The sequence below is a fragment of the Colletes latitarsis genome, chromosome 3 (assembly GCF_051014445.1).
Source record: "Colletes latitarsis isolate SP2378_abdomen chromosome 3, iyColLati1, whole genome shotgun sequence".
NCBI classification, from domain to species: Eukaryota; Metazoa; Arthropoda; class Insecta; order Hymenoptera; family Colletidae; genus Colletes; species Colletes latitarsis.
In genome coordinates, this window is record NC_135136.1 from 32,634,792 (window position 1) to 32,653,607 (window position 18,816).

The window sequence follows — 18,816 nt, forward strand, 5'->3', positions numbered from 1 at the left end:
TTACACGCGAGATTAATCGCGGCGAAATTCGGGTCTCGTAATTTCGGTTTTTCGCAAAAACTTTCCACGTTTCGAGGGCGATTACAGAAACGTTTGGGAGCCTCTGCACACCGAGACAGCCTCCTTCTCGACGGTGAGGCAGGCGTTCGAAAAAAAAATGTGGCACCTGCCTTCTCCTTACGAGCCCCGAACTGAGCCCAGGCTGCTCGCTCGTGCCACAACTGCAATCTGTTATTTCACCATCCCCCGGACTCGCTCCTTCCTCCGTTTCTCTTCTCGTTTGCTCATACCATTGGGACTCTTCTTGCAACAAGAAACCTTATCGGCGATACTGTACGTGCAATCGTATAAACCGTGGATTTGTTGCTGCTCGTAACGATACTCGACCGGAGGAGATAAGAGCAATTAAAGACAACATGCAGCGAACGGACAGTTTAACGAGCCGTACGAGCAACCACTTTTTATCCAGACACCACTAGCACTAATAGTTGCAAAACGTTTCGTATGAAAACGAAATTAAAAGCCTCACAGAAAGATGGTATCTTCGGAATGGAGCCTCGAAACGGCTTAAATTATATACGACTGCAGCGAACACGTAGCGACTGTTGCTATAAATTATTATTATTCTGTCCGTATGGGTCGTGGTAGCATAAATTACGGTACAATGTTTCCGCGCGCACACGCATCAAGTTTTAACCCGTTTATCTTTCCGATACGCTGTTTTCCATTAATAAGGTTTGTCTTCCTAATTTCTTTCAAATTTCTCGCATAGCGTTTCTAGTAATTGAGTTGTCGAGAAACGATAACAAACAATGCTCTATCCTCTCGTGTTGTAACGTACGCAAGAAATGGTACCCAGAGTTTTCTCAGAGCGTCGTCTAGATCTTGAAAGATCCCGCAGATATTAACTGCTACGGTTATTAATATTTACAACTCTATCGAAATTCATTTTGTAAAAACCTGTCGGACTCGTGTGTCCATTAAATTGGAGTGACAAACGCGACCGTTGTTACAGTGACACCTCTTTCATGATTGCCAGGGATAAGATTAAACGGCGAGATCGTTATTCGACAATAGACGGACCTACAATTCAGCGAGACAAGTATCACTTCCGAGTTGTCGTCCTGCGTTGCTCGAGAACTCGCGTATCAGCTTCCAGCAGCGAGTGTTGGTCTCTCGTTTTTGATGTTTAAGGCCGATGCATGGCTAAACATTCATTTCCATATAAGCCGATATGTTTCAAATGTAAAGCACTCTCTTACAGTGGCTACAGTGACATGAAGAAGAAAGGGCGAGATGAGGTGGAGAAAGAGAAAGGAAAGACAGCCGAGAAACGAACTGGTTACTAGCAGAAACTAGTTTAAGGTCTGGGGGTCTCACCCCTCGAGAATCTTTACAATGATTCCATGGGATCCGCCGCGTTTCTGATTCTATCTTCTTTAACTGGCTCTATCGGCCTTCTTGTGTTAATTCCGCCGCTGTGTAACGTTACGCTTGCCGAGTGAGTGTGAGAACCGAGTGGAAAATTTTTAACGAATGACTGTAATTATATCACCCAACGTCCGTCTCGAACCTTCTTTGACCCGTTAAGCACCCATTAAGTGAATCGTTGTCCTTCAAAAAGTGATACTTATTTTCTAGATAGCGTGGTAAAACATTCTTTAGGGAATAGAAAAAATGTTTTCACCAAACAAGTTAATTCGAGTAAATAGAAATTGCTTCTCTCATAAAAAAGATTTAATGAAAGTTACAGTGCACTTTATTCGTATCAAATCGCTTAATACCAGTGATAGAAATTTTAAATCTTTTAACGGTGGCTAACGTATCGGTAGATTTTACTCGAATTTTCTGATTTCATTTGCAATTGTGGTTCGCGAATACTTTTTGTGGTGTGGCTGGTTCCTCGAAAATTTGAAAATTGTGCACGTGCCTTAATACGATAACCGCAAGGCTTGTCCTGGACCTGATGAAAGGCAGTTCACTTTGCGGTGCATCCGCACAATGCAGGCACGTGCAATATACGCTACTCTTTTCTTGCTCGTACACCCGTGTTGCGGTAAACCGGCTCGCGAAGGGTGTAACTGTAATCGAATCGGTACAAGAATACGTACGAATGCAATCAATATTTTCTCTGTCGAACGAAGAGCAACGATTCGCATTTCTGTTACGAAACTTTAATCTCTTTTTCTACGAATACTATTTGAAATAAAATTATTTGCAAATCAAATTTCATTTCCAACGGGGGAGAAACAAAAAAACAACTTGAGTGAAACAAGTATAAAACATCATCGTTGACAAGTATATATAATTGCTTACTTCGTTTGTAATATAATGTTCCAAATAATAATAAATGGGCAGTGTAATTGTTAAGTAAAGGGTAGAAAAAGAGTGGTCGCGACGAGCAAACTGGAAACCAGTAATTTATGTTTCGTCCCCCGGTTTGGGACCTTAACCACAAAGTGGGTGAAGCAGTAATAGCATCGAATGCTGGTGCATCCCTCGTAGTACGCGCAGCACGCGCTTACCGTACCGTTTTCCACTTGCATTTACGAGGTTGCACTTTTCTCATTTGCATAACAAGGCCTATGCACCTAGCGGTGCATATCAGGTCAGTCAGGTTGCGCGATAGGGAAGGGTGCACGGGGGGTAAGCGAGACCCCTGCAGCCGGTGGTTATCCGGGTGATTTAATGCACTTTGTTTGCATTTCCTGCACTCGAGAGCAGTCGTTTGTCTATATCGCCTGTCCCCTCGGAATTCATATAACCGCGCGCAAATGTGCGCGTTACATGGAACACGGAAGAGAGAAATAAAAGCTTGCTACAAGAGATCGCCCGGAGATGCACATCTCTTCCTTTCGGTTGCAATGCACTCTCCCTTTCTCTTGCGTTCCGGTCGGCTGTCCTCGTCTCTTTTCTTTCCCTCTCTTTTCTTGGAGTGAATCGTTGCACTCGGCGCGTGCCAACCTCGTGCCCTTCTCTGGTGGTGTGCCCCCTCCCTCGCCTTGCATTTAATTCTGCCTCTGCTCGTCCTCCACCCCTTTCAACTCCCCACTTTTCCCCAGACCACCACACCCAACCCCGTTACCCTTCTCCCCCTCAATCCTCACCCCTCTCCCTCCCTCCCTCCCCCTCTCCCTCTCTCTCCCCCACCCCCCCGTTCGCTCGTGGTGCATCCTGCATGCACTTGTTGCGTCAATGCACAGCCGGCTGCTTCGGCACGCAGGCGCGACTCGAATTTCTGAATGTTGTTGATACTTTTTTCTTTTTCTTCCTTTTCGCCTTTTTAACGGGAGGAAGGGACGATGCGTGTGCGACGCATTTCAAACGCGATAGGGTTATTACAGGGGACGTTTTGCTGCATCAAAGCGACAGATCAACGCGGGAAAGATACCGAAATAATACGCTTATTAAATTACAGAGTATCGTCACACCGCGTCGAGCTTATTCGCGTAAATGATTTTACTCGTTAGACGAGCCCGGGCAATCACCATTAGAGACGCGGGCACATTCGGTTTTTGCTATCTAGAATCATTCGAAACCGTAAATTATTACGCTAGAACGTGGATTATACGAACTAATAGCAAAACAAATTCGAAGATGCAATTATCTGATAAAATAATTTGGAAACGTGCATGTTTACTCTGTGAGAGAACGCGTGGCGAATGTGATGTAAAATTTATGTCAATGATTCTTGGATTTAGTTAATTCCCTTATTTCTTTTTGAATTTCATTTACGTTCGTCTTGCTGCAATATCCATTTTTGCGTTGTTTGGTCTAATTGATCTGGTCAAATTTGATATTTTTTATAAAAAATACAATTCATCAAAATTACAAATCTGTTAGTTACAATAGTGTTACTAATTATAAAAAAACAATTGTCTATAAATATATTAATGAAAAGTGCAGTTTATTTACTTTGTTAGGTGCATTTCACAATGCCCAACGAAGTGGACGTAAAGAATATAGGTCCTGTTTCAAACGAAAATTTTTAAAATAATATTATAATAATTCTTCTGACATTTAGTTACTTTTGCTCAAACAACGTTTGTGTACTTTCAATAAATGAAGAAATTATTGAATGCACACGTTCAAATTTCGTAAACGTGTTTCTTGGGGAAATTAAAAAATTCCAAAAAAGAATTCTCTGCGAGTACGGTTGATATCGAGTCGTGATCCATATAAAACTGCAAGAGATTAATAGCACTCCGCTTGCACTTGTTGCATCTACGTCGACTGCACCGACGCACCACGCAAGCGCGAACTGGTAGCGAAACTTTGCGATACTTTGCTCTCATAACCGTGAACTAGGTTTTTTCGAGACGAACGTTCTTTATCTGTTTGGCAAGTTCGCGTGGAATTCCTAACCCAGTAACTTTCGTTTTACATCGATACCCTTATTTAAACTAGTTTTGATATAGTTGAACACGCCTGAAAATTCGTAGGAGAAACAAAATTACAAAAACAACTACGTTAACGGACTCATTGATACGTGTAAATTCATATATACTTTTGATAATGTACTCTACTTATTTAGTTATACTGTTTGCATATATTCATGTTACGTATGCTAGTACTCTAATTTCCCAACAAAAAAACAAAGAACGTTCCTCCCGACATCTATTGATCAGCCTAATCTACAAGTATTTCTTATTATTCTGATTCCGCTATCTCTTATCCAATTAATCTGTTAAGCGTGGAATGTACGATACTGTTTCGACTCTTTATTTCTAAATATCCCTGCTTTTAATCGTATCGTGGTATTCGTATTGGTATAAAATATCACATTTGTTTGTACACGTATGTGTTTATTCAATAGCTGGCTCGGATGAACACCTAGAAAATCGTCGTTCGAGCACAGTGGTTACGATTGGGTCCCAATATTCGTGTGGCGCGAAGAATGAAACGTGTAACATTGAACGGGGGGCAACGCGTTAGGAAAAGTACGAAAGTTTTAAAACAAAACGTTATGTATTCGAAGGGTATCGATAAGTAGGCAATCGTAGAAGAAACCTTTGGACTCGTTGGAGGAATGCGAAGCGCGTGGCCTGTTTAGGGTCTCGGCGAGCACGGCAGAAAAGTCCCTCGTTCGTTTCCGTCTGGTCCACTTTCCGGGGGCCCAGGCGCGATTTGAATTCCTAAACGCTCTTTTTTACTCGTGACTTTGCGCCAGGATTATCAGGTAATCTCTTACGCAACGATTCTCGGTGAATTGACGCATATAAAGGCTGGGTAAACACGAAACTGGATCGCGCGTTGTTGGTTCCCGGGTCCGGAGGAGTCCCTGTTCCTTTATTTGGCTTCTGGGATCCTCTTTTCTGCGGGAAGCAGCGGCGGCTTCTTACGTCGGAAGAGCGAAAACAAAACGATACACCGGGACCCGCCCGGTAGGATCGCTCCTTCCGATGTTTGCTTAAAGCATCTTCCTACGGGCCTCGAGGGACGATATCCTAATGAGGAGGAGCTCGATACGCGGCCCCCGTGCAGCTGCGTTCACACACGAAACCGACGCGTATCCTGCGGGATCGCCACTCGAGAATTCTATCGATGAATAGACACCTGGTTGACCTACGAGATAGACTAGCTTTACACGGCTACAGTTGCGGACAAAAGTTTCACGCTGCCGTTGTCCTGATAGATTACAGGTTTTGCACCCCAATCGTCAATTTATACGAGAAATAATAGTCAAACTAAATTCATTTTAATAACTTACGTAAATAATATCTTGTAAGTTATTTAATATTCGAAGTAAGATAAAGGTGTTTATTTATATTCAGTTTGTTATTTATCCGCGACATGTTAAATGCATTTTCAGGACAGCAATGTTAATAAGCGTAATTTTGTGTCAGCCGTGTCAATCTCACTTTTGCCCGGAGGGTCAATTTGCACTTCGCTGGCACATCGCGCAGGTGTACAATTATTTTATCGCAATCAAAAATATTTTAAAAGCAATTCGCAGTCGTACCAATACCGCTCATTACGTCGTTGTTTCGTAAAACACGGGTAGAAATAGAAGGAAAACAATCGTTTCGGTGTGTGCATCGATTGAAATATTTCATCTTCAAATACAATTATTGCACATTTTTGATAATGTGCATCAATAAATCAGCGTGTCGAACGAACTTGTGGATTACACTGTAAATTCAGAAATCGTTTGCTGGAAATTTCAGGCGAATTAATTTGCTAATTAATTTCACGTTATATTGCTTTCGAGATTTAAAAGATCGAATAGAATTAAGAATAGAAGAAATAATAAAAGAGAGTCATTGTAAAGGGTCTACCTTGTCATGTATTTGTAATTGTGAATTTTAATAGCGACACTTTAATAGCATCCGACGTGAAGTAGCCTTTAAACATAAGCCACGGAATTCCGATCGAAATTACCGATCAGATGCTCCGGGCTGCCAGTCGCGCAAAGTAATTGGTGCCCTTAAGTAACTCGCTGGAAAATGGAAACGCGATTATTAATCCAGACCCCTAAGGCGCACCAACGAAACGAAATTTAAAAGTCGATGATCGATTGGCTGATAATCCGATCGATATATTGCTCGTTTCGAATCCTTTAGCAATATTCAATTCTTGTTTTATTTCTATTACACTATTTAATTCTATTCGAGAGAGTTTGTGATCGTTTGCACATAAATGAAATTTTTATCGATGTACATACGTGTCTCTATCTACAATATTTATAAGTAAATTAAATAACGTAGGATCGATGCACGAATCCTGAAAAGCAATATTTAGCAATATTCAATTCTTGTGTTATTTATATTACACTATTTAATTCTATTCGAAAGAGTTTGTTATCGTTTGCATATAAATGTACATACGTGTCTATATCTACAATATTTATAAGTAAATTAAATAACGTAGGATCGATGTACGAATCCTGAAAAACAATATTTAGCAATATTCAATTCTTGTTTTATTTCTATTACACTATTTAATTCTATTCAAAAGAGTTTGTGATCGTTTGCATATAAATGAAATTTTCATCGATGTACATACGTGTCTCTATCTACAATATTTATAAGTAAATTAAATAACGTAGGGTCAATGTACGAATCCTAAAAAGCCCCTGATTCGACCTTTGAATTTCAGAATTTGATATCCAACAGAAATAAATAGAAAATTGTTGTAGTTCCGCAATTTTTAAACGAGAATTTCAAAGACTTCGATTCTTTGGAAAATTTGCATAATCAGGTTGCTTTTCTTTCCGGTTTCTTTCTCCGTTAATATCGCCAGGAAGGGTGTCGCAAAAGAAAAAGAATGTGTAACGCAGCGATTGAAACAGCTTGTCTACAAAGTAAATTATGTTTTTCGAGATATTAAATGCTTCACGCTTTAAACCTGAACGTTGGTGCAGGTCATTCCCCTCGTTAATGGCTATTAATCATCGTCGATGTTAAGGGCACGTAAGAACATTAAGTCGGGACGCGCCGAATTCCGTCATGACGATAGCCTTTTTTTCGGCAAAAAGCAAAAGCGGTTGGGATTATGTTTTTTTTTTTGTCTTCTCTCTTTTTATCCTCTGTCGTTTTTATCGGTCTATTTCTTATCACGCGTGGAATCCGTAGATGATCGGAGATCGTCACGGTGAAAAAGAAAATTACACGGATATGCGCGTGTACAGACTTCGCACAATCCGCAGGTGTAAAGGGCCTCGGTTAATTATCTCGAAATTGAGGTACGCTGACGTGCAATAATTGTTATATACCCTCTCCCCGTGGCGTTGCATCCGCCTCTGTTTTCACTCTCTTCTTTTACCCCCGCCCCACGGTGCAACCCCGCGCCGATGCACTTTCTCGCCGTTGCAACGCCGATGGTTCCGCTTTAAGGCGATACAACAATGTGGCCGATCGTAAAATCTTGGACGATGTTATGGGAGACGCGATTTTTGTTGGCGAAACGCAGCTGCCGTTTTGCCCAGGCGGAGAAGTTGCGCTCGACGCCTTAATTTCAAATTGCACCACTGGAACGACGCGTTTTTTGCCCCCGTTCCGAGTCGTAACTAAATAAGAAGCGCGAGCAACGGATGGAAATTGATTCTCGCGATCGATCTTCGGCTCGTTTTGACCGCTCAATTACCCTCGAATTCGTAATAACGCATCGCGATAAAAAAAGAAACTATACACGGTACGCTATGATTACGCGTTCGCGTAAAATACGGCTTTCTGTTCGACAACGAAAAGTTAAGAATCAAAATCCGTCGAATGCTCGATGATGCGCGATCGTTTTCGACGATGGTTATCGAAAGAGTGAAAGTGCAATTTTGAGAAAAATCGGATCCAGAGTGTTCTCCCTTGACAAATTGAAACCTCGCACGGTAGCTGGTACGAAAGGCAGCATAAAGGTGATTTTAACGACGACGCCTCTTAATTGGCGTGACCGACGCAAAAGGACGCCGTGAAAAAGAAACCCTCGGAATATGCGCGGATCACGGAAGACGCTGCACCTGGCCAACCGACCGGCCAGATCCGTATCTCGGCGACGCGGTTATTATTAATTCTTTTTTCGTCCGCCACCAGATAGACCGCAATTAATATGCACGTCGCGAGGTCCTTCCAATTATCCGCGGTACGAAACTTTTTCGCGTCCCGTACGTCGAATGCTTTCGACTTTCGATTTTCGTTGGCTGCGTACTCTCGATTACGTCAGCGATTAAGGTATCCCAGAAATTATTGCAAGCCTCAAAATCTTAATTTATTCGGTGATAATTGTAGGAAAACTTCCCGTCACTTTCGACTATACACTCTGCGAGTTATAGTTTTAATTTGGCTCTTTTATTCCAAAGATAGACGAACATATGAACATACAAGAGGCTTTCCAACAGCGTATTAATACATATATACATTTCATTTTAATAGCCAGTTTAAAAAAAAAAGAAATACCAAGAACGAGTGATTAATGCGTGCAATATTTTCTGGGCCACCCTAATAATTTCGCTGCTCGATGGAATTTCGTTCCGCCGGAGAGGAAAAGTGAAATCACGATATAATTACGGAGTTAATGCAGCCCAACCCTTTGAGCAAAAAGAGCAAACTCATTTCACATGCGAAATATCGAATAATGATTATTAAATCTCGAACCTTAACACATCGAACGAGTCTCTAGCGAAAGAATGTTTTTTTTTTTAAACAATGTTAACTCTATCCTTACCTGAATAACTTTTCTTGATATCCTAGAACTCCTGTGTCCTTACGTATCCCATAGCTTTCCTTTTCCCTGTTTTAGGGGTAGCGGCGACGCCCTACCGGAATCTTCGGTCGGCCAAGCTGCCAGTGGTTGGAGGTGAGTCATTTTTCCCTAGCCATCCTAATTTTTCTTTACTCGTCTGTAAAGACACACATTTTCTGACTTTCGACAATTCTCAACGCGAATGTTTCCGCCAAAAATGATTCACGTATTCGAGTTATGCGAAGAGCACGATTATACTACAGTGACAACGATATTCGATCGATTTTATTGTCGGTTAATACCGAATTTAAGATTAAATTTTTATGAGAATTTACTTATTTTTACGCGTCGTAGAAACAGATAACGTATCTTCTGGCAGACTGATATTTTGGTTTCAAGTAGAAAAGTATTTCGACTGCGGTTGGACGAGAAAAAAAAAACACTACAGCTGTGGACGGTCAGAAGCCATGCTGCTAGACATTGGAAATCCGGATTACGCGTGTAATCGTTCGCGCGTGAATAAAGAACTTCAACAATACGGTTAACAATATTTCGACGTTAGACGTTGCTACGAGCTACGTTATCGAGCACTTAACGCGTATAGGAGTTCGTAAATTTCTTAACAAATCGCTAAAATCCTTTTACGAAGCGTCGAAGCATCTTCTTCGATTTCTCTCACTGGGTGAAATTATACTACGTTTCTCTTCCCACTGCTTTAAGACGCGGTACGTTTTCACGCGATTAAGGAAGTATACCTTATCGTCGAGTTTCTTTAAAATAACATACCGTCGATTCGATTTTCTTCGACTTAAACCGGTATTCGACGGAGAAGCTGGGAAAGCTTTTCCAGTTTGTCCTGAGACATCCGGGGCTCCTGGTGCGAAAATTCTTCAAGGGTGCGTGGCCACTATTGATTCCAGGGCTCTGCCACCCTTACGCACCCTCGCATTTCTCTTTCCCTCTCTCTTTACCCCGGTTACCCTCTCTGTCCCCACCCAAAATTCTCCCTTTACCCCTGCGCGCCCTTCGTCTTCCGTGCTCCCCTTGGAGGACCCTTTCCTCCTGGCCCGAATTACGTCGCTCCTCCTTGCTTTCCTTCCATCGGCTGGTCCACCCTGGAGGGGTAAAAACCTCTCTCGTTCGTTCCCTTCGTCTCGGATCGCTCGTTTCTACGGCCGTCCCAGTTATTAAACTACCCACTCCACGGTTCTACGGGAATCACGTGGATGGCATTGCCATTGGAAATTACGTTGATAAGAGCTGCCCGAGTAATTATGTTTAGGTACAAACATTCGCGATGACGGCGTTTATACAATCGCTTAAACGCGAAGATGCAACGAGGGTAATGTAATATACAGGGTGTAACACGTGGGTGCCAGCGATGGCTTTCGGATATAAAAACAACGGGAAAAGTTTCGATAAACGCGTGACCCGTTTGACCTTGTTCTCAAGTTATAGCCACGTTTGTTATCCAACAATGTCGAGCTACCTACCCTCGAAATGGCATACGCTTGGAGTAGACTAGTACTAGCGTCGAATAAACAATTGCTTTTTAATCGGTCCCAAAAATAAAAATTCCAACGATTTCAACTCTGAAAAATTTATACGCTATCTATTAAATGGGGTAAAATAATTACTGTGGGAAGATATTATACAGAAATATAAAAAATGCATAAAAAATTATATCTGAAACAAACTGCATTGATTAATAAACATGGCGTATTGCTTCTCCGTGACAGTACTCGACTGCATTGACTCTACGAATAATAAAAGCAACTTATAAGGACGTAATATCTTTGTTAGCAGACAGGATTCGAATATCATTTTTCTAAGGACGACTAACGATTAACCTTGACGAGTCCTACAGAATAGGGATAGTTGCTTCGAAGGTTAACGCCAGATCCATTAATTTTTATGCGCCCGGAAACCATTTGCCGATCCCCACGTCACGTTTTGGCCACGCTTCATTGATACCGATATTTACGAGCCGTCCAACTATTAATTATCCTTAAACACTGTCTTAACCTACCCCAACCGTCATTACTGCGAGGAACAAAGAGCCGCGATCTGGTTCGCGGTAAGGTATGCACTTTCGTCTCGACATGACTGTGCAACAAGCGAATTCGATGTTGTTTGCTCGGGGAATGGTACTTATCGGATTCTAAAGCCAATTAACCGAAACCTACGGAATTCTTGGAACACGTTCTAAAGATATCCACGGTCCTCGTTTTAGCGGCCATGTAGCCAGCCAGTCGATTATCTGTTTTCACGTAATACCGAATCCGCAAGTGTGAAACTGACAGCGCAAGGGTAATGATTTCATAGGTGGCTAAAGCAAAAATAAGTCACGAACCGTAGAAGACGGTTCTAGGAAGCCGATGTGGATTCACGCTCGATGAAGAGGATAATCGATTGATCATTTAGCGAATTAGTTGATGGGGGTTTTAAGCTGGTAGAAAAAGTACACGAGCTGGTTTTCAACGACGCCGGCTTTTACGAATTTACCACGATCGAGAGACTCGAAAACGTCCAACAGGCAATGTACTAATATCAAAGGCGTATTGCAGATTTTGTTAAATTCATTTAGAAAATTTGAACAATGGCTCGAATTTTATTTTCAATATAACAACTATTGTTGAAAGTTCTATGTTGTGAAGGATTTTCGACGTACAAGCACATTTTAATCAAATTCAAATTGTTGGTGTCATCTTCTTCATAAACATGAATTAAACTTGCCAGGAAATTACACTTTACTATCTGGAAATTAACCAGTTTTCTTTCTAAGTGTACGCTGAGGAACTCGTTTTTTCTAAACGTTTGTCGCAAAATAGTTTTGTCGAAGGACGAGTCGCCACTGTCGCTCGTTAAATTAACCCCGTGTAATAAAAATTCATAGCACAACCACGTGACCGAATGGCACATTAAAAATTCAAGTTCAAGCTGGTATTATAACTGGGTGTCCACTTGTTTATAGTGGATCAACGTCTTCGGTTGCGCGTCCACTCCCCTCGCGCAGTGCGTTCGTCCTTTTTCTATCCTGCAATCCCCTTTGCGTAATTCGGTGATTTGTAATCATCATTTGTTTTCTTCCGGGAGATCATGGCACATGTCGTACAGGTGTGCCATTCAGGTCAAATCCCGGTAGAACCCGTCTTAAAATTATGATCATGTTGCTGACCGTTCGAATTAAAGTTCGCAAACGGAAGCATGGATGCTTAGGGTATATGTTCCCGTTCAATAATTTTAGCACACTGTCCACCGTGACAATCTAAACGTTTTTCTCAAACAATCGCATACGATTAAATGCAAATTTCCTTTTTGCGCTATTATTTAAATTTACTCTTCTACTTAATCGTTCTCGTTTCTTTTACTTGGATCGGTTTTAATGGAGGTAAAAGTAGAATTTATTAATTTTTCTTACGAGAGCAACATATATTATCAACTGTAATTTTCGTCGAACGATAGAAAATGCTTGAAAAAGTGAAGGAAGAATCTGTAACGTTGTTGACAATATAAGCTCTACTCCATGGGAAAATAGTATGTATGGATATAAATTACGAAGTGTATTTCGTGAAGAGGGCTCGTCAGGATTATTTTCCGTTCTGAAAAGGCACAACGAAACACATAGAATTCAGCGAGGCGTTCGGTCGCGTCACAAATTCAAGTGCTATCCGGCCATGATTCTGTGAATGATAAATCTAGTTCAAGGATAACACCCTCGTCATTGCCAAAGATAATGACGATGAAACGTGAGCGCAGAAAAGCCACGAATACCCGTGGTCGACCTGCACCCATATACCTGCAGGCATGCACAAAAGAAAGGCGAATCCTTCCTTTCTACCTGGCCGAACAAAGAGACCTCCGTAACGGAATCAACCCTTTGGCTCAACGAAGAACCAGGAATCCGTATTTCGTCGTTCGGAGATTTCATTCTTTTTATGGTCCTGGACGTTCGGTAAAACTCTACGCGCAGTTTCGAAAACCCCCAGTACCGGTCGTACTTGTCGATTCGAGCGCTAATGAAACATGAACCAAATACACGTGAAATAACGTACGGCGGCGTCTTTTAGAATGTCACGGTAGTTGGGCACTTGTAATCTCCCCCTTTTGGGTTACAAGTTGATCAGAGAAGTGCCCTTGATGTCGACGAGCCCAGGGGTGAAGCGTTACATTTCTTAACTAGTTGACAAGTCCGATCTGAGACCGGTACAGCGAAACTGCTAAAAAATATCGTCTCACTTTCTCGATTTGGCCTTATTTATTCGAAAATTACCTTCGAGCCGAAATTTGACAAAACAAGGGAAGCTTCGTCGTAGGAAGCTGCGTATCATGCTGCAATATTTCTCGTATTAAGTTCTATTTATCATAGGAAGCTGCGTAGGAAAATGTTTCGATAAAAGAGAGAAAAAAGGAATTCTTTATCGTGCTTGAGAATCTGTCAGCACACACCACGTGCTGTCAATATCTCAAATAGGATCGATTGGTCAAATCACACTAGGAAAACCGTCGAACTGTAAACATTTTCTATTTAAAAAAATTTGCCAACATTCGCCCTTACAATTGCCATTTAACCACGTTGTAGAGAAACGTAATTCGTTCAAAACAAACTTACACGACCATGAAAATTAAAGAAAAGGCGTCTCTATATTATTTGCTCCTTGGAATCAAATATTTTTTTCTATAATCCTTTACAAATTTCACAATCATGAGGCTACTCACTCCGTTATCACGACTTATATATTAAAATCAACACATTTTTATATTCACGAGATATTCGTAAAACAATTTATCACTAGATTTACGTAAGCCGTCAATTTGACGGATGTCAGATTCCATATTTAAAATTGCAGAACGCGTAAATATTATTTTTTAACAAATTATGTCGAATTTGATTGATGCAATGGCATGAATATATATTTTAATTAAAAGAAAAATCGTATTTTAAGGTAATCGTCAACATGAAAGGTATCAATAAATATATGTGCGATCAATGCCCGTAAATCTAGTGTTAAACAAAATTAAATAGTATACGTTTGAAAAATGACATTAAATCGTACGTTGAGGGGATAATGGAAAGCTGTATTGGTCATCGTGATTGTATTTGCCGTGTGTACTTACTGTCGCGTTTAAGTTCACTGGAAAAACAAGGTTTAGTGTTTACCGGCGCCCATCAGATGGCGACTCTGCTCGCGACCAATGACTCGTGTCTTTCGGGCTTTGCATTATCCAAGATGGTGTGCCGGCGAAATTTATAGTAGAATAATGTACGCGTCGGTTGAATAGGATAAGCGAATCTATATGGAGTATGTTTGTCGAACGTTAAGGGTTAGGTATCTTAGCGTAACGATCGAACGGCTATCGAAGTAACATGGTATTCACGCGAAGAAAATGTCGCGTTCCGGTTTTGATATACCCACGCAGGATAGTCGAGAGCCTTTTCCTATTCACCCTTCTCTCGAGTCTCACACGCCGGTACGCCGCTATGTCTTTTGGTGGGGACGAACGGTAAGGCTTCCCCTAGTAGGAGAGGGAGGAACGGTCCGTGGAGGGGAGTAAACCCGGACGAGGGTGGGGGTACATTGGGCGCGGCCTAGGACGGCCGCGCACCGCGTTGTTATAAAAATAATATCAGTGTACCCAGCGCGCTTTCTTGTTAGATATCCCGGCCAATATAGCCGCCGTCAGCGCAGCACGCCGCTCCAGCCGTGTGTGTGTTTCCGTACTCGACACCCGTGTGCGTAACCGCGATCATCTGATAGGTTGTGCGTAAAATTCGGGACGAGCGTATCTCTCTGTCCTCGACGCGCATTTATGCCCCCATTGATCGTCGCGCGTTCGTCGTGATCGCAGCCAGTGCTGATCGAAACGCCCGGCGAAAACTGAGGAAAGGGGTAGCGGACCGAAAGGGTGCGAAAGACGGTACGCGTAGGGCCAAACGAAAGAGGGAGAGACAGGAAAACTGGAGAACAGAGAGAGGGCGCACCCACGTATAAGCAGCGGAGAGAGGCCAGTGTCATTTACGAACGTAGCAAACGCGGTTCGCACGGAACGGAAGCCGGGTGTCGTGTCCGCTTCGCATTCGGCCGAGTAAAACCGCGCACCGGCGCCTTCGCCACGCGGCCGATTGATCCACGTGCGTCAGGGAATACATAAGTGTTACGTACGAGAAGAGGAACCCAGCCGTAATTCCGTGGAACGCGTCATTTTCCATCGGTGTTTTCTATCCTGTTGTGTCATCGTGCAAAACGGTGTTCATCATTCTTCGAGACAGAGAGAGAGAGGGAAAAAGATATAGAGACAGAGTGAAAGAGAGAGAGAGGGAGCGAGAGCAGTAGCGGGAACCGGATAACGCACGGTCCCGGAATCGTCTCGAACGACCAATCACGTACGAGCTCTTGGCTGTCTCCGTTCAGTTGGTAAAAGTGCTCGCGCGTCTTCGATACGTGGAGGGATTTCTTGGTTGGCCAGAGAAAGAGGCAGAGACGGCAGGCGCGCGAGAAAGAAGGACGCGACAGTGGGCCAGGAGGGTAAGGGGAGGCACGGTTGTAGAAAGCCGAGGAGCAGAGAGGCGAGGAGGAAAGTACGAAACTGCTCCACCCGCGCGAGTTTCCCTTTGGCGGTCGTTGAGAGAACGAGACGAGCGAGACTCTATCTTGGGTGGAACCTAGCGAACCCAGTGCCGTCGTGGATCGTTCCTTGCTCGTTGATTCTTTACGCGTCGTCTTCGCGGATATTTTCAATCGTTGCGTCCCGTGGTGCTGCTCCGCACGCGATATATCAATCGTGTGTTGTCGCGAGAAGAAGGTGGAAACGCCGTGAGGAGTAGCGTGATCAACGAAAGGGACGAGAGCCGTGCGCGGAGGGCGAAAGAGGGAGGAACACACGCGCGAAAGGAGTACGAAATTAAGGAAACGAGAGAGGACGCTACTGTACGGACCAACCGAGAGTGCTTGTACGTCGGCCGTGTCGTGTCTTCGTCGCATATACGCCGTCGTGTGTCCTATTTTCATCCTTTTTCTCGCTCTTCTCTCTTTCATTCGTGCTCGTTCGGTCGCGCGAACGAGAAATCAGCCAGTGTTTAGTGCCAGTGTTTGTCTACCTCAGTCGATTAGCGGCAGCTAACGACGAAAAGCTGCATTAAAAGATAATTTAGGAGAAAAAAAAAAATAAATATATATATATATAGATATATAATATATAATATAATATATATATATATATACATATATATATTATATTGAACAGTGCTAAACCGCGCCAGCGATTGTTGTAAATAATCCATCAGTTCTTGTGTGAGAATTACAACGAACGAAAAAGAACCATGTCCCTGGATAAGTTTGTGGAAGGTAGTATGTTGCAGAAGGAAATGGAGCGTTTGGAAATCGAGGAGAAAAACGGCGATACCACGAGGTAAATTAGTCATCCTCTATTTACGAATTCCCGGCCTTCGTATCGTGTTTCCGGTGAGGTTAGAAATTCACCGACACGATCTACCGGCGATCACGCGCGCGTCGATGAAACTTCGCGCCTTTTTTTTCTTCTATCAATTAAGTTCTCACACGCATATTTTATTCGTGGTGCGCGTACACGTCCCGGTGGATCGAAACGTTTCGCGAAAACACGTTTCCCTTAGCGAGGAACGCAGCGATACGGAGCGATCGAAATTATTTCCGGTTCAAGAAACGAACGTTTTCGGTCCACAGTCAGATAACGTGATTCGGAATTTATCGTCGAAATAGTTCGTCGATTTAATCTTGGGAAGTATTCGCGGATCTTCACGATCGCCTCTTGTAGCTGCGTTTTCGGAGCTAGCTTGGCAATAATAAACATGAACGAATATTAGAATACGCGTAACGGTTCTTCGTGTCAACAGATCGTTCACGAACACTTGACGTACGCGCACACGTATATACGGAAGGCTAGTTTTGAAAGGCGGCAAGATATATTAACGGTCTCGTGTACGTCCCCGAAACGGATTATAAATGTACATTGCGTCTGGGCAACATTTTCGTCTATTCGATTCTCTTCCGTCGTTATATAAGAATTTAAAATCGGCCTTAATGCTTGGACAATTAAATTACGTAACGTCGAACCTTTCGGTAGGCTTTTGATCGTGCGATTTCTATCGCTAGAATTCGCGAATTTACCAACACCGTTTATACGTTGCAAACGTTTTCCTTTTGTATCTTACATTCTGTACATTGTGATTGCAAAGGAGCATTCGTAAGCATGGATCGGTGTATAATGTTTTTGTTTTTACGTTTTATATACACAAAGTTTGTTTGTTAACAATCATCTCGATTCTTTGAGCTTAACAAAAAACCTTGCACATATACGTCGCATCGAAGGGAGACTAAAGTTTATATTTAATAAACGTTGTAATTCAACCGACTAACTAAACACGGAACGTAGACTTCCGGTGTGTGCTTCATTGTCGCGCGTGACAGGTATAATACGATTTCTTTTCCCTTCCGTAACCTGTTGGCTGACCGCGTAATAGAATTTCGTTATTTCGGCTTAGTCTTTCCGAAAACCGGATTTTTAAACGAAAGAATTTATTCAAGTGTGTCGTGCCGTGGCTGTTATCAAAGTTCGTGCTTTCGTAATAACTGATTCACTTCGCGATATCTCCCAATATTGTAGTAGGCCACGCCGTTAGAAGATGACCGTTTCGTTAAATGACTTGTTTTTTTCTAGAATGTTTGATCGACGATAAATACTTGCGTGTCGCTGGTATGGCGCGCGAATTATACCGTGCGTGCGAAAATACTTCCGCGTCGAGGAGGATGGGATCCAAAATCGTTCGAGAACGTATAATAAAAACAGATCGTAATAGTCGATTTTAAGTCGCTACGATAGTAATTAAAGCCCTGTTATAACGAGCACCGAAAAAAAAAATATATATTTTTACACGGTCAAAATAATAAGATAATTTTCAGTTACAGAACAGTGAATTAAATATCGAGCGTATGGTTTCGAAAGTATAGATAACTAAATTGTTTATTCGTTATTCGTTAAATGAACACAACAATTTCAGTCGTGGTACGAAGTATTTCATTCTGGTATTATTGGTTTATTATTCGAATAAAGTTTTGCCTATCGTTGCTTTTCGCTTCATTCAGCTGTTATCTTGCTATATTTATCCTCGTTCTAACCATTGTACAGCAAGAGTTTGAACGTGTTTCGTTCGTTCTACTCTAAAAATTGAATCGATCGGTGCTTTTACGCGATAGTGTACGACGAACAATTTTTTTTGTTGTTATTTGACTTTCCGGTCGCGTTGTATAACTGACGCGCTTTGTTTTTCTTTTCGCTAAGCTAGTCGTGGCCTTGATATCGCACGTGGCATAGCTTCGCGATCGTCCCTGAAATTCGGCGCGATCGGCGTCAACAAGGCGGGAAATGAAAATTCAACGTTAATGCCCATTTAAACTTCGTACGGATAGTGGTGTTTCTAATCGTGTCGTGATTAATTCGAACCCATGTGTAATACACGCGACGCAATATGTTGGAACGTTCATCTTGCCGCAATAACAATTACGGTTTATCGAGTGGTTTAGGTATATCCATTGTTCAGACGTACAAATAAAAAGATCGGTGGTATAATAATAGATTTACTAAATATGCAGATGAGAATTCGAC

The 18,816-nt window shown here is 42.3% G+C and overlaps 1 protein-coding gene across 2 annotated transcripts in view; it reads left to right on the plus strand.

Moving 5' to 3' along the window:
• Positions 1 to 16,470: 16,470 nt before the first annotated feature.
• The window catches only part of LOC143340636 (insulin-like growth factor 2 mRNA-binding protein 2), an 88,359-nt gene continuing 86,013 nt past the window's right edge, over positions 16,471 to 18,816 (plus strand). For both annotated transcript variants that reach the window (XR_013079470.1, XM_076762822.1), the window contains exon 1: positions 16,471 to 16,584. Coding sequence is in view for 1 of the 2 variants with exons in the window: in XM_076762822.1 (XP_076618937.1) it covers positions 16,496 to 16,584 (89 nt within the window). In the remaining variant the exon portion in view is untranslated. The remainder of the gene's footprint in view (positions 16,585 to 18,816) is intronic.